Source organism: Clarias gariepinus, chromosome 9, assembly GCF_024256425.1.
Source record: "Clarias gariepinus isolate MV-2021 ecotype Netherlands chromosome 9, CGAR_prim_01v2, whole genome shotgun sequence".
NCBI classification, from domain to species: Eukaryota; Metazoa; Chordata; class Actinopteri; order Siluriformes; family Clariidae; genus Clarias; species Clarias gariepinus.
The window spans coordinates 1,209,520-1,235,650 of record NC_071108.1 but is presented as its reverse complement, the minus strand read 5'-3'; the positions used below and the strand labels follow the sequence as shown (position 1 = coordinate 1,235,650).

Here is a 26,131-nt window from a genome sequence, read left to right as displayed (position 1 = left end):
CTTTGTTGCACGAAGAGACAAGTCTGTGGCCCGGCGTAAATCCGATACGCCTTACCTTGCAGAGGCTCTCAAGTCTCTCAGCAGGTCAGCCTGATAGGCGTGCAAAACCGCCATGGTGTGCAATGCGCCAACCTGACCTGCTGCCTGCCATTGAAGCAGTAAAGTGTAGAGATCGCCCTCCGATATGGATTATACACACGGAGGGACATCTCGTTTAAACTCTGCCATTATCGGTGAGTTAAACAATTATTTTTGCTGGTTAGACACACACGCTCACAACTAGGTGAAGACAAGAATCTGAGGAATGTTTCCGGCTCACTCCTATTTATAACCTGCAGGTGCGTCCTATCAGATGACGTCACCTGACCGAGGTTATAAAAGCCATTTTGGCGTGTTTGGTACACACATGCTTCACAACCGGCAACATGACAAGATGTTCCCATAGCGTTTTCACGCAGCATCGAGTGTAGCCTTTGAAAGGGAACTAAGTGGAGCCAAGCTCGTGGCTCCTGGTTGCGGGTGCCGAGGAGGAGGGGTAACGGCCACATGGGCCGATGAACGCTGAAACCCTTGGGGGAGCCATCGCAACCTGGACCCATCAGGGTCTTGAGTTGAGAGCGTCGCCTACTCTGCCTGCCTGAGCCTTTCTACACTGAATTGTTCAGACCCCCAACACCCTCAACCCACCCCGTCAGCGCCTCTATTTCGAGAAAGAGCTGCGCAATGTGTATAAATCAATGTGTGTGTGTGTGTAAATTCTACGGGAACGTCTCTAGGGTTACGTCTGTAACACCAGTTCCCTGAAGGGGAACGAGACACCACATCACCTTGCCTCACATACGTGAGCTTCAGAAGCTGTAGAAGGTTTGTCTGACACCTATTTATACCCTTTCGCATGCTAACGTCAGATGCGGCTACGTCGCTGTTGCGATGACGTTGTAACTGTAAAGTTGATTAGATATGTCTTCAAGACATGGTTTTTGGAAGCAATCCCCTAAGCTGTCACTTTGTGACACAGCGTCTCGTTCCCCTTCAGGCAACTGGGGCTACAGACGGAACCCTAGAGACGTTTTGTGAGTAATAAAATGTGATGAATTTTTTTTCTATTAATATCTTTTAACTTCTAAGATGAAATGTTTAGCAGCAAAAAGAAGGGGAAAAATCCCTAATCATCCATAGGCAACGTTTTACCAGGAGGGAATTTACCAAAAATCTGCATGGATACTAGAATGCATTTATGGCCCAAGTAAGAAAACCTCTTCAGGTAACAAGTCTGATGCTCTGAAAGAAAAGAGAGAGAGAGAGAGACAGAGAGAGAGTCCACAACGATAGATGCAAATGGAATTAACAGAAATTACAAACTGGACTTAATATAATACAAAAAACATCTGATCCTAAAAAGATTTTACCTTGATTGTTTGTTAAATGCTTCACTGCAAGAGACACCGTGAGAAAAAACAACTCAGAAACATAACACATCGCAAGACATATATAAAAGTTATAAAAACTGAATTAGTAAGTATTTTACAATCCATTCACAATACTTAACTTACTGACTTAAATTTCCTTTTGTAAAATAATAGTGAACTTCTCGGGTGGAAAAATTGTAATTCATTTGGCACAAAGTCTTACCCAGAGTGTTCAAAGTGTTCTTATCGTAGTGACTGTAGCAGTTTCTCACTATCCTATTTAAGGAAGTTTTGATCCAGCAAAGCATGTAACCTTAATACAGTATTAAAAAGAAAAATACATAAAAAAAACATCTTCTCTTTTCAAACATTTAAATCTTTACAAAATTACATTAAAATCAGTTTACTGGAAAAATCTTGATTGTTGTCACCCAGAAAAGCCTCCAGAACACACACTAGAATGACACAAACACAAAAACACAACACTGTCAGAAGGTGTTAATTAATTCTCCATCACAGCAGCCATGACAGTACTACCATGGTACATGACTGGTACGTTATTGTTTCCATAGCAACGGTTCTTTTACAATGAACACTCAACATTAACAAAAATACACGTGTAGTAGTTAATATTATGAGCATTTATTAAGGAGTCTCCAGTGTCAGAGCTTTGTAAAAGTCAGAGCTAAAGCTATAACTGTAAGTCTCTGTAAGGAGTTTACACCTGTTTGTGGTTTCTCAGTAACGTAAAACGCTGTGATTGTTTTCCTTATAAACTTTAAGAGAGAATAAAAGAGAGACTGGTAAGGGAACAAGGGTTTATAGCTGCTATAATGTAAGTGATAACAGGAACACACTTTACTGATAATGTCATGTTTCATGAAAAGCCGTAAGTATGATGCATCATTTATTAATGTTAAGATATTGTAATTATTTTTGTGGCAAAACACCATCAGCACACATTGTTTGTTATTTATGCAGCAGGTTTCTTAATTTAGTGCAAATGAGCTCTACATTAACCAGTCGAAGGTTATACCAAGCATACAGAAAGTAAGATATATAAACATATGTATGTATAAAATACTTTACTTATGGCTTCGATGGGGTCTTCATTGGGCTTTTTGAGACAATGCATCGACTCCATGAATTTCTGCATAGCCTCCTCTGTTAGAAAGGTAAACACACTTATTACACAATACACCTTTACGGAAATTAATTCTTTTTATCAAAAAAATTAGTTTAGCAGGAATTGTTGCCACAAAAGTTCGCCAGTATTTTTCATTTTACAGCAGAAAACACTGAAAAATGACAATCAGCTTATAAGCAGAGAGTGCGGCAGTGAAGAGCTGGCGTGCGCTGAATACAAGTCCGGTCTGTGGAGGATAATCAAGACCGTGATCGTGCGTGGTTTAAAGCTGAGAATTCAAATACACTCTGTGATCCTGAATCGTGGTTATGAAACTTGAGTGAGAGTCGATAACCGGAAATCCGAAAAAGCAGTAATCCAAAACGTGAAACGTGAGCAAGGTCCGTGAAACAGAGCGTAGGTCGAGATCCAAAAGACAAAGCAGAGAAGAATGCTGGAAAATTGGGCAAGAGGGCACACAATCTGGTGAGAGGTGGTGGTTTTCAAAAGAGTTATAGAGCAAAATAATGAATGAAATGAAGAACAGGTGTGCTGAGCCGGTAAATGAGGCGGCAAAATTAAAGCAGTGAGCTGTAATGTGGAACGGAGTTGCTCATGGCTTGGCTTGAGCCCCCCAACACGGATGCCACCAGGCATTCTAGAGGGTGCCTCTGGGTGAAGGTTGTGGAAATCCGTGATGAGGGGGTTGTCCAGGATGAATCTGTCAGGAACCCAACTTCTCTCCTCAGGCCCGTAACTTCCCCAGTCCATGACCCCTTTTCCAATGCTCTGGTTCCTGTGCCGGTTCCGTGCCGGTTCCCAATTTTGGAACCAGTGCCACGCTTTTCCACAGAAAAAAATTTGTGCCGGTGCCCTAAAATAAGCACCGAAGCACTCTGCTGGTCTAGTTGCGAGAACCTGTGACATCACGAGCGGTGGGCGGAGTTATAGGGAGCGTAAAAAAAAAAATGACGGAGACCCAAAGTCCATTAATGTGGAGCGAAACAAAAGCCCTTTTGGCATTTTGGACATTCGCCGAGATTCAGCAGAAATTGGAAAGTGCTTTAAGAAAAAAAAAAGTGTATGAAGAAATAAGAGAAGAACTAATATTCGCAGGCTTCACATGAACAACAGACCAAATAGTAAATAAGGCAAAAAAAAAAAAAAAACAGAAGAAAGACTTTCAGCGGTTATAACACGTCGAATAAGCTGCTTTTGGATACTGAAATACATTTTCATACTAGTTTTCATACTAGTGTAAATGGCACCAGCAGCAGTGCAGTGGAAATGAGGTACATGAGGTACTGAAGGCTGTGGCCACTGCGGCGAGACTTAAGAAGTCTTTGGACAGTAAAAGCTTCGCCGCCATCTATGAGCCGAGGTGGTGGGGGAGGGTGGGGCTGTGGTGCAAGAGGGCAAGGTGCCAATCTGCTGATCTGGGAGACATGAAAAGTGGGGTTGACTTGACGCATGAACAAGGGGAAGGCCAGTCTGACTGAACACGGGTTGACGAACCTTGGCGAGAGTTTTTTTGGATGTTGTCTTGAGAGGCAGTTCACGTGTGGACAGCATGACTCTTTGGCTGATCCGGTACTTGGGGGCCGCAGAAAGATGGCGGTTAGCCTAATGCTGAAAGGTAATCACTGGGCTGTTTAGCTAAGCACGAGTCCGTCACCATGTGTTTTTACAGTGGCGGACAAAGGCTTGGGCTGACGGGACTGTAGTTTCCTCCTCCTAAGTGGGGAACTGTCGCAAGAGAGCGTCAGGGTTAGCGTTCTTGGAATCTGGGCAATTGGACAATGTGAAATTAAATCTAGAGAAGAATAGTGACCAGCATGCCTGGTATGAGTTAAGCCTCTTGGCTGACTTGAGATACTATAGGTTTCTGTGGTCCATTCATACGAGGAATGGGAGGTCAGCTCCCTCCAGCCAGTGTCTCTACTCGTCAAAGGCGAGTTTGATTTAGAAGAAGATTACGTTCTCCGATGTCGTAGTTGCGCTCAGGGGATGTGAGTCGACGAGAAAAGAATGCATATGGATGAAGCTTATTATATTTTAGGGACCTTTGAGAGAGAACAGCTCCGACTCCTGTTTTAGAAGCGTCCAACTCTACGATGAATTAATGAGAGGGGACTGGAAAGACAAGAATGGGTGCTATGGTGAAACGATGCTTGAGATCGTTGAATGCTTTCTCAGCTGCTGTGCTCCACTGGAAGGGAGTCTTTGTCAATGTGAGTGATGTAAGCGGAGTTGCCACCATGCTATAATTTCTAATGAAGCATCTGTAGAAGGTAGCGAAGCCCAGAAAGTGTTGGAGTTCTCGTCTAGATGATGGTGGTGGCCAGTCAGTGACCGCTGTTAGTTTAGTTAGATCCATCTAAATGCCCGGATGGAGAGATGAGGTAGCCTAAGAATAATGTGGATTCTTGGTAAAATTCACACTTTTTTTGGCTTTAAAATACAGTTTGTTCAACAGCAGGAACTGCAGTACGTGACGTACATGTGCTCTGTGTTCCTTTAGTGAACGGGAGAAAATCAGGATGTCATCAAGGTAGGCAAAAACAAAGATTAGAAAGTTTAGGAAGTCCCGAAGGACATCGTTGATCAAAGTTTGAAAAACTGCTGGGGCGTTGGTTAGGCCACAGTCTACCAAACTACTTATAAAGGCCAGTGGGGGTTTTGGAGGCTGTCTTCCACTCGTCGCCTTCCCTGATCCGGACTAAATCGTAACCATTCCTCAGGTCCAGTTTTGTAAAGAGGCGGGCATCTTGCAGTAGCTCAAAGGCTGTAGACATCAAGGGGAGTGGGTATCGATTCTTGACTGTGATTTCATTGAGTCCTCTGTAATTTATGCAGGGGCGAAAGGACTTGTTTTTTTTCTCTACGAAAGACAATTAATTTTAATTAAATTTTATATGTATCCCGATTTTAACAATTGTCATTGTCGCAAAGCAGCTTTACACAATCAAAAGAATTATTTAAGTCTGTATGGAACTGGCAGATGTCCTTACCGACATCTACAAAATCTCTCTGAGCAGCGCCGTCGTTTCCACGTGCTTCAAGGCCACTACCATCGTTCCTGTGCCCAAGACGTCTACCGTCCCGTTGCACTTACAACCATCATCATGAAGTACTTCGAGCGGCTCGTCATGAGACACATTAAGACCCTGCTGCCCCCCTCACTGGACCCACTGCAATTTGCGTACCGTCCTAACCGCTTAACGGACGACGCCATCTCCACTAAACTCCATCTTGCACTTACACACTGGGACATTAAGGACACATAAGTTTGAATACTGTACATAGATTTTAGCTCAGCATTTAACACTATTATCCCCCAACAACTGATCGGGAAGCTGAACCTGTTGGGCCTGAAGACCTCCCTCTGCAACTGGATCCTGGACTTTCTAACCGGAAGGCCTCAGTTAGTACGGATCGGGAACTGCACCTCCAGCACCACCACACTGAGCACTGGGGCCCCACAAGGCTGTGTGCTCAGTCCCCTGCTGTTCACACTGCTGACTCACGACTGTGTAGCAACACACAGTTCGAATCACATCATCAAGTTCGCTAATGACACGACCGTGGTGGGTCTCATTAGCAAGAACGACGAGTCAGCATACAGAGAGGAAGTGCAGAGGCTAACGGACTGGTGTGAAGACAACAACCTGTCTCTAAATGTTGACAAGACAAGGGAGATGGTTGCTGACTTTAGGAGGACACAAGGCGACCATTCTCCGCTGAGCATCAACGGCTCCTCTGTGGAGATCATCAAAAGCATCAAATTCCTGAGCGTCCATCTGGAGAGGGGCCTCAGCTGGTCCCTTAACACCTTCTCCCTGCACAAGAAAGCCCAACAGTGTCTCTTCTTTCTGAGATGACTGAGGAAGGCCCAGCTTCCACCACCGATCCTGACCACCTTCTATAAAGGAACTATCGAGAGCATCCTGAGCGGCTGCATCACTGTCTGGTTTGTGAATTGTGCCCTACAGCGGATAGTGAGGACAGCAGAGAAGATCATCAGGGTCTCTCTCCGATCTAAAGACATCCACACCACACGCCACATCCGCAAAGCCAACAGCATTTTGGCTGATCGGACACACCTCTCTCACACACACTTTACACTCCTGCCATCTGGAAAAAGGTACCGATGCATTTGGGCACAAACATCCAGACTGTGCAACAGTCCATAAGCCGTCCGTCTTTTCAACAATAAAGGACTGGACTTATAAACACACACACACACACACTCACACACACACAAACATTATCACTCAGCTTAACTCAACTACCTCAAAACAATGAGACTGAACTGACTAATTAACACAAGCGCAAACACACTGACCTACACTACCAAACTATCGTACACACCAACCTGTAACATCTCTTTTTTTGCACAATATTCATTACTGGATTACTTTTTGCACTAACTTTTTAAATCTTGCTGCTACTTTAAGGAACGTTTACTGGTTCTGCACTACCTCAACTCATCACCTCAACAACACAAAGTATTATGTTATGTTGTGTTTGTCACACCGTCACTTTGTTGCTCTTGTTTATTAAAATTTATGTTGTCAGGTCAATCTGTCTTGTCTCCACTAGCCAGCTAACTAGGCCTCTTAGTTAGCTAGTTTTAGCGCTTCTGTTAATTTATGTTGTAAATTTAGGTTGCATGTAGCACATTGGTCCTGGAGGATCGTTGTTTCGTTTCACTGTGTACTAACTGTATATGGTTAAAGTGATAATAAAGCCTACTTGAACTTGAACGTGAGTGTGCATAAATCAAAATGAGCAGATCGTCTCTGGTGAGCAAGCCGCGGGCGACAGTGGCAAGGAAAAACTCCCTGAGAGGGTAATAGGAAGAAACCTTGAGAGGAACCAGACTCAACAGGGAACCCAGGAATTGATTTGCATTTATACAGTATGTTAGGTGGCAGCCAGTTTAGCTATAACAGTTGATCTTAATTGATGTTAATATGGAGTCCAGGTAGTTATTAAAGACAATTGCAGTCTTGAACTATCAAGCAACCGCAGACACAAATTGGACACAAACAATCACCTCACCGTCAACAAACCTGAGTGATCAATGAGAGTGGGAAAGACAGCATCCAAACATACCAGTTCACCATAATACTCTACGTCCATGAGTCCCCCAGATCGGCCCCTTTACCCAAGACAAATCTATTTATAAAAATGCTTGATTAAATAAATAGGTTTTTAGCCTGGACTTAAACACTGAGACTGTGTCTGAACATTATATTGGAATTCCATAATTTGGGGGTTTTGTAAGAAAAAGCTCTGCCCCCAGCTGTAGTTTTCATAATACGCGTTACTGACAAGCAGCCTGCATCCTTTGATTGAAGTAGGCGTGGCGGATCGTAAGACACTAGCAGTTCACGGTGCGAGACCATTTAATGCTTTATATGTCAAGAGTAGTATTTTGAAATCAATGTAAAATTTCACGGGGAGCCAATGCAGTGAAGATAAGATAGGTGTGATGTGCTCGTATCTTCTGGTTCTAGTAAGGACTCTCGCTGCTGCATTCTGGACTAGCTAAAGCTTGTTTATGGATCTAGTTTAACAACCAGACAATAAGGCAATACAATAGTTCAACCTAGAGGTGATAAAAGCATGAACTAGTTTTTTTGCATCGTTTAGCGACAATATATTTCTTATCTTGGCAATATTTCTGAGGTGAAAGAATGCTATCCTGGTAATATCTACATGAGCTTCAAATGAAAGGCTGGAATCTATAATCACACCGAGGTCTTTTACTGTTGCAATCGATGGAACAGAAAGGCCATCTAAAATTACAGTGTGATCTAAAATATTACTTCTAGCTGGATGCAGTCCTATGACTAGAACTTCTGTCTTATCAGGATTAAGCAGAAGGAAGTTAATTAGCATTCAATCTCTTATGTCGTGCACACATTGCTTAACTTTAGTAAGCTGGTTTTTCTCATCTGGTTTTGCTGAGACATATAACTGTGTGTCGTCAGCATAACAATAAAAACTAATACCATGCTTACAGATTATGTTGCCTAGAGGAAGCATGTATAGGGAAAAAAGTAGTGAGCCTAAAACTGAACCATGTGGAACACCAAACTTCTCTAGAGAGCATGCAGAATAATCACCATTTAAGTCTACATGTTGATAACGATCGGTCAAATAGGATCTGAGGCAGGAGAGGGCTGTACCCTTAATTCCTACTACATTTTCTAATCTGTGAAGAAAAATACCATGATCAATGGTGTCAAAAGGTGCACTGAGGTTGAGTAATACAAGCATAGTTACACAACCCTGATCAGAGGCCAATAGGAGGTCATTTACTACTTTAACAAGTGCTGTTTATGTGCTGTGATGGGGCCTAAATCCTGTCTAATATAGTTCATGTATGCTATTCTATGTTGATATGAGCATAGCTGCTCCGCTACTATCTTTTCGAGAAGCTTAGAGATGAAGGGAAGGTTTGATATTGGCCTGTAATTGGACAGCTGACAGGGGTCGAGGTCACATTTCTGAATAATCAGTTTAATAACTGCTAATGTAAAAGATTTTGGAACATACCCAATGCTGAGTAAGGAATTAATTATTCTCAACAGGTGTTTTGTTATTGCTGGTACTATCTGTTATCTGGTATAGAATCTAATATACAGGTTAATGAATTTGCAGAAGAGATGAGTGAAATTAGGTTATTCTCGTCAAGGGGAGTAAAGTATTCTAGCTTCCGATCTGACATAGGTAGTTTTTTATCTGCATCAATTGCATTGTCCAGTTTCAAAACCTCATTTTAATGCCTGATATTTACAATTTTATTATTAAAAAAGTTAATAAATTCCTCACTATTGCACAATGTTGTTGTGAAGATTTCTGAAGTGGTCTTATTTGTAGTTAATTTGGCTATGGTATTAAATAAAAATCTAGGATAATTTTTTGTTATTTTCTATAAGAGAGGAGAGATACATTGATCTAGCTACATTAAGAGCTTTTCTATAATTCAGGATGCTCTCCTTCCATGCTATTTAAAATACTAACAATTTAGTTTAATGCCATTTTTGTTCTATTTTCCGAGCTGTCTGTTCTAAAGTACGTGTGGTCGTTATACCAGGAAGCGAGTTTTTTATCTCTAATAATTTTTTTTTAACTGGAGCTACATCATCTAAGGTATAACGGAACGTTGACTCTGAATATTCAGTCTCCCGATCGAGTTCTGTGGGGTCAGAACAAAATCCAGTCAAAGTTGTTAACTCTGGGAGATTACTGGTAAAGCTCTGCATGGTATTTGATGTGAATGTACGTTTAGTATGGTAGCGTGGTGCTGCGCATACATTATCACTATAACACATTTTAATGGAGACAAGATAGTGATCTGATATAACTTCAGACAGTGGAATTGTGAATAAATTTCTTATCCTTATTTCGAAAGATATTATTAAATCTAAAGTGTGACCTGCTTTATGAGTGGATCCTACTACACACTGATTTACTCTGTCCTGAGTCCAGTATGGACAGAGTATCTTCTGGATTCTCAAAATGAATATTAAAATCTCCAGCAATTAGCTTTTTGTCTACGGAAACGACTAGATTTAAGAGGAAATCTGCAAATTCACAAAGAAATTTAGAATATGGCCTTGGAGGTCTGTAAATGATGATTATCGGAATCGACTGAGCTGACCTAATGTTTGTAGCTACACTTTATATGTTACTATAGAGAACTTTAAAATAATAAAATTTGTGTTCGTGTTTTTGTACGATAGTCAGATTATTATTGTAAATAATTGCGACGCCTCCTTACCAGTTAGCTGAGACTGGTGTATGTAACGGACTAGCTTCATTTAGAGCTACATACTCGTCCTGTTTAATCCAGGTTTCAGTTAAACAGAGAAAATCAAATTTCTGATCCGTGATAATTTTATTAACTATAACTGCTTTAAATGGGCTCTGGATTGTCACTGATTAACTAGGCCCTTTTGAGACTATGAGCTATACTACAAGAAATGAGAGCAGCACCTTCCCGAGTGGGATGGACACTGTCCCGCCCTAACAGCCCAGCTTTGCCCTCAAAGGTCTTCCAATTGTCTATGAAGCCCACGTTGTTTTCGGAGCACCATCTGGACATCCAGTGGTTCAGCGACCATAACCTGCTGTAAGCTATGTCTCCACGTCTCATTGGGATGGGACCAGAGCATATTACTTCATCGGACATCGTCTTCGCTAGTTTAAACACCTCTGTAAAGGTATCCTTACTAACCTCTGACTGACGAGTGTGTATATCATTAGCTCCAGTGTGTATCACTATCCTAGAGAACCTATTCTGTCCTAAAGCCCTAATATTAACTGCTATGTCCTGTGCTCTGGCTCCCGGAATACACCTAACCACTGCCGCTGGCGCCCGTAAAGGCCTAGCTAATTTCACGTGTCTCCGTATAGAGTCTCCTATAACCAGAGCTCTTTCAGGTTTCTCAGCGGGTGCATCACTGAGGAGAGCAAACCTGTTGGACACGTAAAGCGCAGAGGTGTGCTCCGGTGGGCTAGCCTTAGCAATAGCTTTGGCTGATCGAGTATGCCGCCGAGTCGTCGCCCACTTGCCCCGCTGTGAGGGCTCTAATGCTGGAGTCGGGGGCTGGTTATCTCTGCCTGTGGCACCCAGACTTTCCGCTACAGGATTAACACTGCTCTCATGCTCTCTAACCCTCTGCACATGGCGCAATCGTAATCGTAAATGAGGCTGAGCGGTGCACGATCGGAGGAAGTCTGCTGCCATCTAGTGCCTGCACATGGAAGGGTTGACTAAGTTGAACAGAGGGAGCTTAGTGATCATGGAGGCAGCTTTCAGGTTTTGATCTCCTTGAGTCTATGAGGGCGTTTAGGATGTAGGACTGGTTATCGTAGGTCAGAGTTATGGAAAACAATGGTCGTTGATCTGGGAATGAGCTAAGTGGGGGGGCCCCCTGTACTCCCAGAATTACCGGGGGCAACGAACTTTTAATGGGCAGGTTCATACTAGATGGCCTGCTTGACCACAGTAGAAGCAGGAGCCCTCGTCGCGGTGTCGATGACATTCCTTTAACGAGATACGAGTGTGACCAATCTGCATGGGCTCATGTGGGGTTTCAAGGGTTGGGGTTCTGGACCACTCATGGTCCACCTGATAGTGGGCATGTTTGCGAACGTCAATACATGTGGCAAGGTCCATGAGCTCTTGGATTGTGGAGGGAAGCTCTCGAGCTGCCAATTCATCCTTAATCGAAACCACCAGTCCATGGAGAAAAGCGTTAAAGAGCGCCTGATCATCCTAGCCACAAAAGGGGGCTAGGGTCCTGAAATCGATGGTGTTATTATGTACAGAGCAGGATACTTGGCTTAACTTGAGTAATGGCCTGCTGCCCCCCATTCCGTGGGGAAGGACGAAGCTTGCATTTCCAGTACAAGAGAGCATAAGCTGATCCATAATTGGCCAGATTATACTGTCACGGTCCGAGCAGGCGAGGTGGGTCCAAGCGCAGAGCGTGTATGGAAAACAGCGCCGGTTATCCTGTGATTAACTACTCGCTGATAGTTTTGTGACTGATAGGAGGCGCAGCGCAAGCTTTGAGCAGAAAGTGTGAGAGTAAAGAGCTGGCATGCGCTGAATGCAAGTCTGGTCCGTGGAGGATAATCGAGACCGTGAGCATGTGTGGTTTAGACATGGGTGTGACCTGGCGTACCGTGACACATACTGTAAGCTTTGCAAATAACTTTAAATTTAATTAATGCATAAAAATCAGTTTACTGTAAAAATCTTGAATGTTGAACATAAAAAGAGGCTTTTGGTCAGTTTTGTCCTCCTGTGTGTCTCCCAGAAAAGCTTCCACAAAACACACTAGAATAAAACAAACACAAAAACACAGCAATGATCAGAAACTGTTGATTATTTTTCTATCACAGCAGCCATTAAAGTACAGTAGTGCATGGTTTCTGCTTATTGTTTCATGGTGCTTTACTGCCACCTACAGGTCTCACTTTCACGCATATTTCTGTCTTTTTTAAATTTATAATCCAGATTTCCTTTTAAAAAAAAAAAAAGCCATTAAATGCTTCCTTTCCTGATTGGTGACCCCCCTTCCCCATTGTAAAAGACTTTTAATATTGCCTTCTACTCTGAATAGTCCTTGGATATTAACATGCTCATTCTAATATGTTATTGTTTACAGATTACACACATGTGTAGTAGTTGATATAATTAAGTTTTCTTTAGGAAGCTGTTTGTTCATTTATCATGTATGGAAGGAGTCTCCAGTATCAGAGCTTTGTAACAGTCAGTGTCATATTTCATGACCATCCATAAGTACAGTATCATGTATCATTCATTAAAAAGTGAAGACATTGTAATCGATGTTATCTTTAAATGATTTACAAATGCTGTTCGTTATTTATGCAGCAAATTTCTTGAATAAGTTCTATATTCGACAGTCAGAGTTTACATTAAGAACATAAGAAATGTAAAAAAATAAACTGCGTATAAATTCTTTACCTATGGCGTCGAAGGGGCTCTCATCAATCTCATTAAGACAATTCAAAATTAACTCAAAATCCATCAGCACAGCTTCACCTGTTATAAAAGTAAAGCGCACTTATGATTACATACAGTAACAAAATTAACCGAAAGATTTCTTCAGTTCCCTTTCAAAAGCTATACTCGATGCTGCGTGAAAACGCTATGGGAACATCTTACTGTGTTGCCGGTTGTGAAGCATGTGTGTATCAAACATGCCAAATTTTGGCATATATAACCTCAGTCAGGTGACGTCATCTGATAAAGTGCACCTGCAGGTTATAAATAGGAGTGAACCGGAAACATTCCTCAGATCTTTTTATCTTCAGGACCGCATTGTGATTGCGTGTGATGTGTGCAAGCGAATAAAAAAATATCAACTCACCGATATGGTGGAGTTTGTTAGAAGATCCGTACCGCCGCTCTTTCGGAGCGCGATTTCCACACCATGTAAACCAGCAAAATAAGGAAGTGTTTAACTCACCGATATGGCTGAGTTTCAAGCGAGATGCGTCTCTCTGTGTGATAAATCCATCCCGAAGGGGTGATCTCCACACTTACTGTCTCGATTAAGGTGCTTCGCGTGCGGCTCGCATTCTTTACAGAGAAGCTACGGGCCACGGCGCATTCCTGGGGCTTAAAACGCTGTGCATCCGGCAGAGGTGCGAGAGACTGATTTTCCTCTTTTCTTTCGTGTTCTCATCAGATCGGGAAATTCCTCCATCCGCTTCTTAAGCACGCCCTGGCGCTTCTTGTAAAATGGGCAGAATAGACATTTTCTCTTTCATCCGAAGAGATGGAAATAGCCTCCAAGCACTCAAAAAAATAAAATAAAAATAAAAAATTAGACGACAGGTTTCTTTTGGGTGGCTGGGGGACGGAGCCTCAATGATGCTCTCTCCCTTTCCTTAGCAACCTCCACGACGGGTTAACCATTTTATGGAGTAAGCTTTATTCATCCCGTGTTTTCGTGCCATCGACTTATTTATTTAAATATAGTTGGTGTGGAAGTGCAGGGTTATATGATGATGCCCCAGATAGAAGAGACGCTTCCAGGCTATCTCTCTCCTGAGACATCATCCTCCCTGGAAAGCTAACACTTCCTTTTCAGCTGTGTAGACTTTTATCTTTCCTGGAGGGAAAAGCTTTTTGGCAGCAGGTCAGGTTGGTGCTCCACTGCACATCATGACAATTTTGCAAGCCTACCAGGCTGACCGGCTGAGAGACTTGAGCACTGGCGGGGCTCTGGAAGATAGATGGGCATCAAGGATAAGGATTGTGCATTCCTCCTAGATGCCCCCATCTCGCCGCCCGGCCTGTTTGGCGACGCCGTTAACTAAGTCGCCAATAGGCTCATGAGGCGAAGTTATATAAACAAGCCTTCATGAAATTCCTTCCCCACCGTGCTCAAGAGTCGGGACTGTCGGCCACCCAGTCTCGACCGGGTCTGACTCTCGCGAGGTGTGAAGCACACAAGGAGAGTGTTTTTAGCCGGGCACCCCCTTGTTAAGATTGGGGTGCTGCGCAATCCATCTCAAAGAAGTCAGATTGGCATACTGTCTTCTTCACAAAGAAGTCCTGAGGCTCATGTGCCCAGGGCCATAAGGGTGGCCCCCCAATGGGGAGAGGCACGTAGAATTCCTTTCGAGAATGAAGTGTTTTTCCTGGCACCCCAAGGAGGTCGGTGTTCATGCTCTGCCACCACGGGTGTTTCAGGCAACACCAGTCTCCGAAAAAGTGTTAGCTCTTCGGATTTTTCCTGCCATGTTTCAGGATGCCGAACATCTAACATCCCCCCCATTTAACTAAGCACCCAAGACTTTTGCCCCTTTCGGAGTAACTGGCAGCGTGGAAGCTACTGCCAAGTATATCTCCTTGGGTACTAAGCACTGTAAAAGGAAGCTACAGGATTCAGTCTCACATCACCCTCTGTGTTTCAACAGCGTGGTCTCCAATTCCGTGAAACCGGAAAGGGCGCATCTGCTGAGAGTGTGGGAGTAAAGAGCTGGCATGGGCTGAATGCAAGTCTGGTCCATGGAGGATAATCGAGACCATGAGCATGTGTGGTTTTGACATGGGTGTGACCTGGCGTACTGTGACACATAAGCTTTGCAAATAACTTTAAACTGAATTAATGCATAAAAATCAGTTTACTGTAAAAATCTTGAATGTTGAACATAAAAAGAGGCTTTTGGTCAGTTTTGTCCTCCTGTGTGTCTCCCAGAAAAGCTTCCACAAAACACACTAGAATAAAACAAACACAAAAACACAGCAATGATTAGAAACTGTTGATTAATTTTCTATCACAGCAGCCCTCAAAGTACAGTAGTGCATGGTTTCTGCTTATTGTTTCATGGTGCTTTACTGCCACCTACAGGTCTCACTTTCCCCCATATTTCTGTCTTTTTAAAATTCATAATCCAGATTTCCTTTTAAAAAAAGCCATTAAATGCTTCCTTTCCTGATTGGTGACACCCCTCCCCCATTATAAAAGATTTTTAATATTGCCTTCTACTCTGAATAGTCCTTGGATATTAACATGCTCCTTCTAATATGTTATTGTTTACAGATTAAACAGATTACAAAACATGTGTAGTAGTTGATATAATTAAGTTTTCTTTAGGGAGCTGTTTGTTCATTTATCATGTATGGAAGGAGTCTCCAGTATCAGAGCTTTGTAACAGTCAGTGTCATATTTCATGACCATCCATAAGTACAGTATCATGTATCATTCATTAATAAGTGAAGACATTGTAATCAATGTTATCTTTAAACGATTTACAAATGCTGTTTGTTATTTATGCAGCAAATTTCTTGAATAAGTTCTACATTCGACAGTCAGAGTTTACATTAAGAACATAAGAAATGTAAAAAAATAAACTGCATATAAATTCTTTACCTATGGCGTCGAAGGGGCTCTCATCAATCTCATTAAGACAATTCAAAATTAACTCAAAATCCATCAGCACAGCTTCACCTGTTATAAAAGTAAAGCGCACTTATGATTACATACAGTAACAAAATTAACCGAAAGATTTCTTCAGTTCCCTTTCAAAAGCTACACTCGATGCTGCGTGAAAACGCTATGGGAACATCTTACTGTGTTGCCGGTTGTGAAGCATGTGTGTATCAAACATGCCAAATTTTGGCATATATAACCTCAGTCAGGTAACGTCATCTGATGAAGTGCACCTGCAGGTTATAAATAGGAGTGAACCGGGAACATTCCTCATATCTTTTTATCTTCAGGACCGCATTGTGATTGCGTGTGATGTGTGCAAGCGAATAAAAAAATATCAACTCACCGATATGGTGGAGTTTGTTAGAAGATCCGTACCGCCGCTCTTTCGGAGCGCGATTTTCACACCATGTAAACCAGCAAAATAAGGAAGTGTTTAACTCACCGATATGGCTGAGTTTCAAGCGAGATGCGTCTCTCTGTGTGATAAATCCATCCCGAAGGGGTGATCTCCACACTTACTGTCTTGATTAAGGTGCTTCGCGTGCGGCTCGCATTCTTTACAGAGAAGCTACGGGCCACGGCGCATTCCTGGGGCTTAAAACGCCGTGGATCCGGCAGAGGTGCGAGAGACTGATTTTCCTCTTTTCTTTCGCGTTCTCATTGGATCGGGAAATTCCTCCATCCGCTTCTCAAGCATGCCCTGGCGCTTCTTGTAAAATGGGCAGAACAGACATTTTCTCTTTCATCCGCAGAGATGGAAATAGCCTCCAAGCACTCAAAAAAAAAAAAAAAAAAAATTAGACGACAGGTTTCTTTTGGGTGGCTGGGGGACGGAGCCTCAATGATGCTCTCTCCCTTTCCTTAGCAACATCCACGACGGGTTAACCATTTCATGGAGTAAGCTTTATTCATCCCGTGTTTTCGTGCCATCGACTTATTTATTTAAATATAGTTGGTGTGGAAGTGCAGGGTTATATGATGATGCCCCAGATAGAAGAGACGCTTCCAGGCTATCTCTCTCCTGAGACATCATCCTCCCTGGAAAGCTAACACTTCCTTTCCAGCTGTGTAGACTTTTATCTTTCCTGGAGGGAAAAGCTTTTCTGGCAGCAGGTCAGGTTGGTGCTCCACTGCACATCATGACAATTTTGCAAGCCTACCAGGCTGACCGGCTGAGAGACTTGAGCACTGGCGGGACTCTGGAAGATAGATGGGCATCAAGGATAAGGATCGTGCATTCCTCCTAGATGCCCCCATCTCGCCGTCCGGCCTGTTTGGTGACGCCGTTAACTAAGTCGCCAATAGGCTCATGAGGCGAAGTTATATAAACAAGCCTTCATGAAATTCCTTCCCCACCGTGCTCAAGAGTCGGGACTGTCGGCCACCCAGTCTCGACCGGGTCTGACTCTCGCGAGGTGTGAAGCACACAAGGAGAGTGTTTTTAGCCGGGCACCCCCTTGTTAAGATTGGGGTGCTGCGCAATCCATCTCAAAGAAGTCAGATTGGCATACTGTCTTCTTCACAAAGAAGTCCTGAGGCTCATGTGCCCAGGGCCATGAGGGTGGCCCCCCAATGGGGAGAGGCACGTAGAATTCCTTTCGAGAATGAAGTGTTATCCCTGGCACCCCAAGGAGGTCGGTGTTCATGCTCTGCCACCACGGGTGTTTCAGGCAACACCAGTCTCCAATAAAGTGTTAGCTCTTCGGATTTTTCCTGCCATGTTTCAGGATGTCAAACATCTAACATCCCCCCCATTTAACTAAGCAGCCGAGACTTTTGCCCCTTTCTGAGAAACTGGCAGCATGGAAGCTACTGCCAAGTATATTTCCTTGGGTACTAAGCACTGTAAAAGGAAGCTACAGGATTCAGTCTCACATCACCTTCTGTGTTTCAACAGTGTGGTCTCCAATTCCGTGAAACCGGAAAGGGTGCATCTGCCGACAGAATTTGCTGGGAAAAGGGGCCATAGAGCATGTTCCCCTACCAGACGAAGAGTCAGGCTACTACAGTCGGTATTTCTTGGTTAACTAAGAGGAACGGGGGGCTGGACGCATACTTTCATATAGAAATATTGCCACAACACATGAAGTTCCTGAGGTTTGCTTTCAGGGGCGAAGCTTACCAGTATTGGGTCCTTCCATTTGGTCTAGCTTTCTCACCCGCATAACTGGCTGGCCCAGTCTCAGTAGCTAGCGCTTCGACATCAGGATGTCATCCAAGTTCATCTTTGTTTCTTAGGATTGAGACCCAATGCCACAAAAAAAGCGTGCTCTTTCCTGTTCAGATGACAACTTATTTGGGTGTCACATGGGATTCGATTGTAAGTCGGGCACAGCTGTCTCCTGCTCGTGTCGAATTCATTCTCAACACCTTCAAGGAAATCAAGCTAGACCAGAAAGTGACTGTTCATCACTTTCAGAGATCTTTAGCTCTCATGGCAGCTGCATCCACGGTGATACCTTTGGGCTTTCTGCACATGAGAGCATCTCAGTTGTGGCTAAGAACCAGGGGATTTCACTTGAGGTCTTCGTACCATTTCTATGTGGTTCAGACCCCGACTTCTGACACTGGGTCCCACTCTAAGTCTGTCTTGTCGTCGCAAGATGCCAACGACAGACGTTTCACTCACGGGCTGGGGTGCGGTCTTAGATGACCGTCCAGCCCAAGGGAGCTGGAGAGGTCATCTTCTCATGCGGCACATCAATTGCCTCAAAATGATGGATCTATTTCTTGCCCTAAAGCACTTCCTCCAGCAGTTGAGAGGCTACATTGTCTTAGTGCAAGTGGACAACACTATGGTAGTCTCATATATTAATCGCCAGGGTGGACTGCGCTCGTGCCACTTGAATAAGCTAGTGCACCAAGTTCTGCTTTGGGCACAGGACAAGTTCCTGTCCCTCAGGGCGATTTACATTCCAGGGCATATGAATGTGGGAGCAGATGTACTGTCCAGTCAAGCTGTGACACACGGGGAATATAAACCCCACCAAAGTAGTCAGTCAATCTGGGAGAGATTTCATGTAGCAGAGGTGGACCTCTTTGCCTCGGAAAAAACAGCAAATGTCCCCTTTACTACTCTCTGACTCTTTCAGCTCCCCTGGGTCTGGACGCCTTGGCCCGTACGTGGCCCAGATTACGCCTTTATGCGTTTCGTCTGTGTTACGTCCTCGGACGTATTAATTAATTTATTATTGCGTCTGGCGTAGTTGTTCTCAAAGCCCTGTCTTTTGCTCTCCAGGTTTTTTTGTCTCTCTCTCTCTCTCTCTCTCTCTCTCTCACTCTACCAGGAAGCTGATTGCAGCTCCAGCTGCAGGAGGTTAACACCAAGGAGGGAAGCAGCTTAAAAGCAGATCTCAACAGTCAGCAGATGAGAAATTCTCCAGAGCTGTCGGGTGTCCTGCTTAGTTCAATTTGTTGTGGAGCTTCACCTTTACCATCATAACCGGTTTACCTTATTTTCTACCTCTTCTCCTGTTTTGGCTTAGTTGTTTCTATTAGTTGCTGAGACAGTTGCTGAGATTGTTTCTGAATGTGTAAAGGTTAACCCTGAATTAACAAACTTAACCTCCAACCTAAAGCATTGTGGCTTTGAGCGTTGCAGATTCATACTCGTGTACAGGGAAACCATAGGGAGGTGCCCGGCCTTTTTATTTATTGTGATTCCAGTGAGGAGGGATCTTCTGTCTCAGGCGCAGGGGATAATATTTCATCTCTGGCCCGAGCTTTGAAACCTTTTTGGACACTGAACGGGACCAACTCAAGTCAAGCTGGTGTGTCAGCCAGCGTAATTGACACTATTCTAAGTGCTAGGGTTCCCCCCCACTAGGAAAGCTTATGCCCTTAAATGGAATGTATTTGAAAGTTGGTGCATGACGAAGCAGGTAGACCCAGTCCACTGCCGAATTGTTTCAGTGCTGGAGTTTCTGCAGGAAAAGTTGTCCTCGGACTTATGCCCTAGTACTCTCAGGACGTACGTAGCTGCTATTCCAGCCTGCCATGTTCTGATTGATGGGGTTACTGTGGGAAAACACCCTTTAGTTTCCCATTCATTCGTGGAGCTAAATGGTTAAGGCCACCCACTAGAGCCACGGTCCCTTCGTGGGATTTATCTATCATGCTCGAAGGTCTAATTGACACCCCTTTGAAACACTAGAGTCAGCGCCTGTCAGGTTTCTGACCCTTAAGATGTTTTTTTGATGGCCATTACCTTTTATCCACACACGAACTATCTTCCAAAAGTTCCATTCTCAACCATGCACCCTGTTGTTCTTGAGCCTTTCTGTCCTCCGCCTGTTACAGCTTCGGAGCAGGAGAAACTTCACTTACTGTGTTCAGTACGTGATCTTCTGATTTATGTCCACCGCACCAGCCAGAGGCGTAAGTCAGAGCAGCTTTTTATATGCTATTTGGGCCGCAACCGGGGGGCAGCCGCCACTACACAGACCTTGTCACACCGGGTGAGAGATGCTATTGCCCTCTCCTATTAGGCGCGTGGGCTCACTTCGCCTCTAGGAACAAGGTTGTGTAGCACACACGCTACACAACATTGGGGTCCATACACTTGCAGTGCGGCGACGTTGGTATTCTCGTTCCCATAGTGTTTTCATGCAGCATCGAGTGTAGCCTTTGAAAGGGAACATCTCAGGTTACTTTGCTGTAACCCTGTTCCCTGAAAAGGCGGGAATGAGATGCTGCGCTCCAATGCCGCACTGCCTGCATTACTGGACGTCCTTCAGACAAAATTGATCTGAGATGTTGTTTCCGGTTCACTCCTATTTATAATCTGCAGGTGCACTTCATCAGATGACGTCACCTGACTGAGGTTATATACTCAGCAAAAAAAGAAACATCCTCTGACTTTCAATTGTTTTTACTTTTAGTAAACCTAATGTGTAAATATTTTTATGAACACTAAAAGAGTCAACACCATAAGACATAAACTAAAAATGTTTCACAATGTGTCTCTGAATGAAGGAAGACTCAAAATCAAAAGTACCAGTCAGTATCTGGTGTGGCCACCAGCTGCTTGAAGTACTGCAGTGCATCTCCTCCTCATGGACTGCCTATTGTGGAGAGTCTGAGCACTGATGGAGGGATTGTGTGTTCCTGGTGTGACTCGGGCAGTTGTTGTGGCCATCCTGTACCTGTCACGCAGGTGTGATATTCGGATGTACCGATCCTGTGCGGGTGTCGTTACACGTGGTCTTCCACCGCGAGGATGATCAGCCGTCCTTCCCGTCTCCCCGTAGCGCCGTCTTAGGCGTCTCACGGTGCGGACCTGACGATTTATCGTCCTAGCCACATCAGCAGTCCTCATGCCTCCCTGCAGCATGCCTAATGCACGTTCACGCAGATGAGCAGGGACCCTGGGCATCTTTCTTTGGGTGTTTTTCACAGTCAGTAGACAAGTCTCTTTAGTGTCCTGTGTTTTTAGAACTGTGACCTTAAATGCCTACTTTCTGTAAGCTGTTAAGGTCTTAACGACCATTCCACAGGTGCATGTTAATAATTGATTATGGTTAATTGAACATGCATGGAAAACATTGTTTAAACCATTTACAATGAAGATCTGTAAAGTTATTTGGATTTTTACAACATTATTGTTGAAATACACAATCCTGAAAAAGAGACGTTTCTTTTTTTGCTGAGTATATATGCCAAAATTTGGCGTGTTTAAAACACACATGCTTCACAACCGGCAACACAGAAAGATGTTCCCATAGCCTTTTCACACCGCATCTCGTTCCTGCCTTTTCAGGGAACAGGGTTACAGGAAAGTAACCCGAGACGTTAATTTTGGACACAGTTGAGGTACAAACCAGCCTGAAGCACCAGATATTCATAAGACGCTGATGGATTCTTTCTCTGCACTGGAGAAGATGATGATAGATACAGGACATGATAAGTGATGGATTTAATCACACAGCAAACATTTTTGTGAGTGAATCTGATCTAAGCACAGAGTTCAGTTTTCAAATACTGTTTAAATTTCTCACTTTCTCTTGCGACGTCTTGAATAGTCTGGAGTATACACGGCTGCAAGGATTCTGTACATTGCTGTACAATGCAGTCTATTGGAGAAAACAAAAACAGATTTTGACATGGTTATCATTAATTCAGATGCTTTTTTTAGCATCTGAGTGTAGTGTAGAAGGGTTATTTGTTATTTTGAATGATTTCACAGTGTTGAATGATCTGTGTTTTATTCGGTGACAGTTTGTAGTGTAAGAAATTTTACTACTTGCATTGCTGTATAAAGTTAGATGTAAGCACTAATTCTGCACAAAATGAGATAACCCCTTAAAACTGGAGTAAAGGGGTTTAAACATTTTCCTCACTTGCAAGTTTAGGAGTCAGCATTTCTCCATATCGTACATGGCAGTCGTTTTTCTCAAAACATGGCTCTCTTAAACAGGCTGTAAAAATAAATACATACAATAGAAATCATTATTATTATTATTATTATTATTTAGCCCAAGCACTATGACATCAGCCCTATGATGTAAGGTCCTCTTGTTCTTTTAGAGATTTTTAAAAAGATTTTTTCAAGCATCCGCAGCCTTTTGGGGAGTTTGAAATCTGCTGCCATTAGGACGCCTAAGAGTCTGAGACCTGGGCATGGCATGAGATTTTGCTGTATAGTTCATACACACTTGCATGTATGCATTTGAAATCTGGTAAATATTTAGATCTTATTGAGTTGAACAGGTTCCATATTGCTTGTCCTGGGCTCAACTCACCTGGAAGTCATTTATTTTTGCTTGCTTGTAAAACACATCCAATGAATTTTGATATTCTCCTTCTTGGGTATTTTTACGATCGCCACCAAACAGGGCCTGCGTAATCTCAGGACATTGAGGATGCAGAATTCCGAAGGGATTTTTGATTTGAGCATGAAGCCGCAAAATGTGCAGCAAAATGTTGTGTCTTAATTGGTAGTAACTGGTAACTGAACTGGTAACATCAAGTGCTAAAGGATTTTAGTTTCACTCCCCATAACTTAATGTTTTAAGTTTTAATTTTAGACAAAACCAGAGTACCATATAGCTTTAAAACATGTAAACACAAACCAATTGTGGTAACATGCAAATTTTACTTTCAAAACTACATTTTATCCTTCATCCTTTCGCTTTCATTTCATTGCAAGCCCTGTGACATGTAGCAGCCGTCTCAAACTAGCTCTCAATTTCCTGTAAAAAAGCTGAACCTAATGAGTCGATCATTTACTTACAGAGAGTCATGAGCAATATGACAGGGTTAATCATCTTGCTGTGGAGGTGTGCAGAAACAAAACGAGAGAGTGAGAGCAGTGATAGTTTATAGAGAAATTATATAATTACTGGTCAAACATTAAAACTACAAAATAATAAAAACAATAATAATATGTACACATGGCATAAACGTTATCCTTGGATATACGGTAGATACAGTATAGCAGTTTATATTATATTCCTATTATATTAGTAGAAACAATAAAAATGAGACACATTTAACTGAACAATTCTCTCTGTCTCTCCTAGCAGACGAACTTACCAATGTCAAATCCCTCGTGCTCTCAGATCACTTCATTTAGGAGAAATACAGCATTTCCTCTTCAGTTAAAAACTGTACACAGTGGGCGTGTCCCAACACACACACACTCACCTGCACAGAGATGCTCAAAATAACACTGCGGAAAATATGTAAAACAATCACAACCAATAATGATGCTTTCGGGCTTTGGGTCGGCACTGCACTGGATGGGGTTTGGGTATTAGTTGGGAATCAAACATAGGCTTTCACATGGCAGGTGAGAAACCCAAACCTTTTAAATGTTCTGGAAAGTTCCTTGTCACTTTAACTCATCACTTAATGAAGTGATGTCTAATGCACATCCTTTTTTCAGTAATGCGATAATCTGTAACACAAGTGGCAAAACTAGCTCATTTGTTCCTGAAAGTAAATTCCGACCTGTTTACCAATTTAAATGATTTAATAACATCTCATGATTTGTATGTAACCACCAAAGGGTTACATTCAAATACACAGTATAGTTTATGTTTATGGTACAGATTTATGCAAGTAAACAAATAACTTCATGCTTATTGCTAAAATAAGGATACAATTAACATGACTTTCCATAGAATTACCACAACTGATTACATCATTAACAGGAAAGGATATACAGTACACATGTGGGAAAAGTGTAATAAACCACCACCGCAGCGAGAATGCCTTCTCAGCCGTGTCATGGTCAGCACCTTATCCTGTTCATTACATGTAAGAGAACTGACTCCAACCTTACATCAGTTGTCCCAAATCAGTTCCAACAAAACTATCCGCTTGTTTCCCCTCACCATAAAGTGTACAGAATATTACAGTACAAATAATACAGTCCTAATGATACACTATACAGTATTTCAGTTGTTGCTAAGAATTGCTGTTTTGGTGTCACATTAATTACTGTTAAAGTTTTTTCCTCCATGCAAATTCAGTTCTAATAGTGACTTACATCCCTCCCACCTCACACGCACAGGTAGAGAGTTAGACTGTTTGTAGGTGATTATTAATGCTGTGAAGGTCAGGTTCCACACCCAGTTCCTGAGGACCCCCTGTCCTGCACATGTCAGTTCTTCCTTGCTATCAAATTCACTTCAAATCAGATCAGGCTGTAAATTAGCTGATTAATTACATCGTGTGTATTAGGAGCTGGAAAAATGCTAAATTGGACAGGACAGGGGGCTCTGGGAATCTGCGCTCTAGATACTCACATCCAAGCACGGTTTTATTGTTGTTGAGGATTGTAACAGGGACATGATGGCTTATGTTGCTCTGGGTTTCTTTGCAGAGTCCAAAGACATGATGTCTTGGCAGATTGGTGTTTTCAAATGACTTTTGCAGTTTTCCAGCAGGTTGGGTTCCTCAGCAACTCCCCCTTACTCATTAAACCATACTGCATGTCAAAGTCATGGATAAGTAATTGAGTAGAAGCCCAAATACATCCAGCACATTATTGTTCTCACATGAGCTGACCAGACACTAAATCAAGCTACAGTACGGACACGTCCCATGCTGTGCCTGCAGTAAGTCTACTCATACAGGCCTCTTCTGTCTACATACAAACAAAACAGGACAAACCAGTACACCTGGCAGTTTCCTTGTTTCTACTGCAAAGATCTCTGTAACAGGCTATCTGACTGACCAGTACCCTATTACTCTGCTCTCAACAGTCATGGAGCACTTACAGTAGAGCAGCTAGTTAAGAACCACATCTCTTTCTCCCTACCTGCCACTGTGGATTCTCTGCAGGTTGCTGCTGGATTTTTGGACTTTTTGTCCAGCATGTTTTTGGGCAAGTTGCAATATTTTGTAATGGCACTATTACTTCTTTACTGCCTTAAAATATTCTGTGCAGTATTTGGATTAGATTTATTGAACACTACAAATGTGGTACTTCTACACCAAATTTAAATATAATGGTCAAATCCAACTCCTCCGACAAGCTATAATGTATATGCAAATATCATACCTGTATGGAGAAATATGGAAAGTGTCTTTCACAGAGTATCATCATACAGTAGGTACTTAACTACATGGCCGACGGTGCAAGCATACAAGTTCAACAGAACATAAAAACACGCCTGAATCATGAAAGGATAGCTACTCATGTGACAGCGATGTAGAGGCAGTTGATTGTGGAAACTCTTTAAATTTAATACATTTATACAGTTACAGTTTCTTCACTTCTCCATACTCTATTCTTCCCATCATTCTTCTACAGGCAGAGGAGAACTTTATCCCGTCTGTCCATAAGCTGTTGTTATTGAACTTGCCATTCTAAGTCCAGTTGTGCTTAATCGGACATCAGGTTCTTGTCACATTTGTTCTTGTCACTAAGTGTGGCATAGCCTACGGTGCATGGCACTCAGCAGGCAAAGAGCCTGAAGCCCCCAACCCAGACTCAAAACTCCCAAGATCCCAATCTGATCGAGCCCCATGGGATACACTGTACAAAATGTCCAATCGATGGAGGCCCTGCACCACAACCCACAGCACCCAAAGGATCTCGTCCTGGTGTCAAACCACACCACACCATACCCCAGCTTCATCTTCAGTCCAGT

At 42.9% G+C, this 26,131-nt stretch overlaps 1 protein-coding gene across 1 annotated transcript; it reads right to left on the bottom strand.

Annotated features, from left to right (window-relative positions):
- Positions 1 to 1,165: 1,165 nt before the first annotated feature.
- Positions 1,166 to 23,675, bottom strand: LOC128530049 (uncharacterized). Its single transcript, XM_053503758.1, has 14 exons — positions 23,565 to 23,675; positions 23,263 to 23,300; positions 22,370 to 22,447; positions 22,028 to 22,102; positions 21,851 to 21,901; positions 15,969 to 16,046; positions 15,224 to 15,313; positions 13,049 to 13,126; positions 12,308 to 12,397; positions 2,499 to 2,573; positions 1,817 to 1,864; positions 1,633 to 1,722; positions 1,410 to 1,433; positions 1,166 to 1,281 (listed from the first exon to the last, which is right to left on the bottom strand). The coding sequence occupies exons 2-14, from the start codon at positions 23,294 to 23,296 to the stop codon at positions 1,166 to 1,168; spliced, it is 927 nt and encodes a 308-aa protein (XP_053359733.1). The 5' UTR covers positions 23,297 to 23,300; positions 23,565 to 23,675.
- Positions 23,676 to 26,131: the final 2,456 nt, after the last annotated feature.

Coding starts and splice junctions, on each gene's coding strand:
- LOC128530049 (XM_053503758.1), bottom strand. CDS start 23,296: ATGATTAACCCTGTCATATTGCTCATGACTCTCT. Junction 16,047..21,850: donor ATATCTGGTGCTTCAGGCTG/GTTTGTACCTCA, acceptor CTTTTATAACAG/GTGAAGCTGTGCTGATGGAT. Junction 13,127..15,223: donor CAACATTCAAGATTTTTACA/GTAAACTGATTT, acceptor CTTTTATAACAG/GTGAAGCTGTGCTGATGGAT.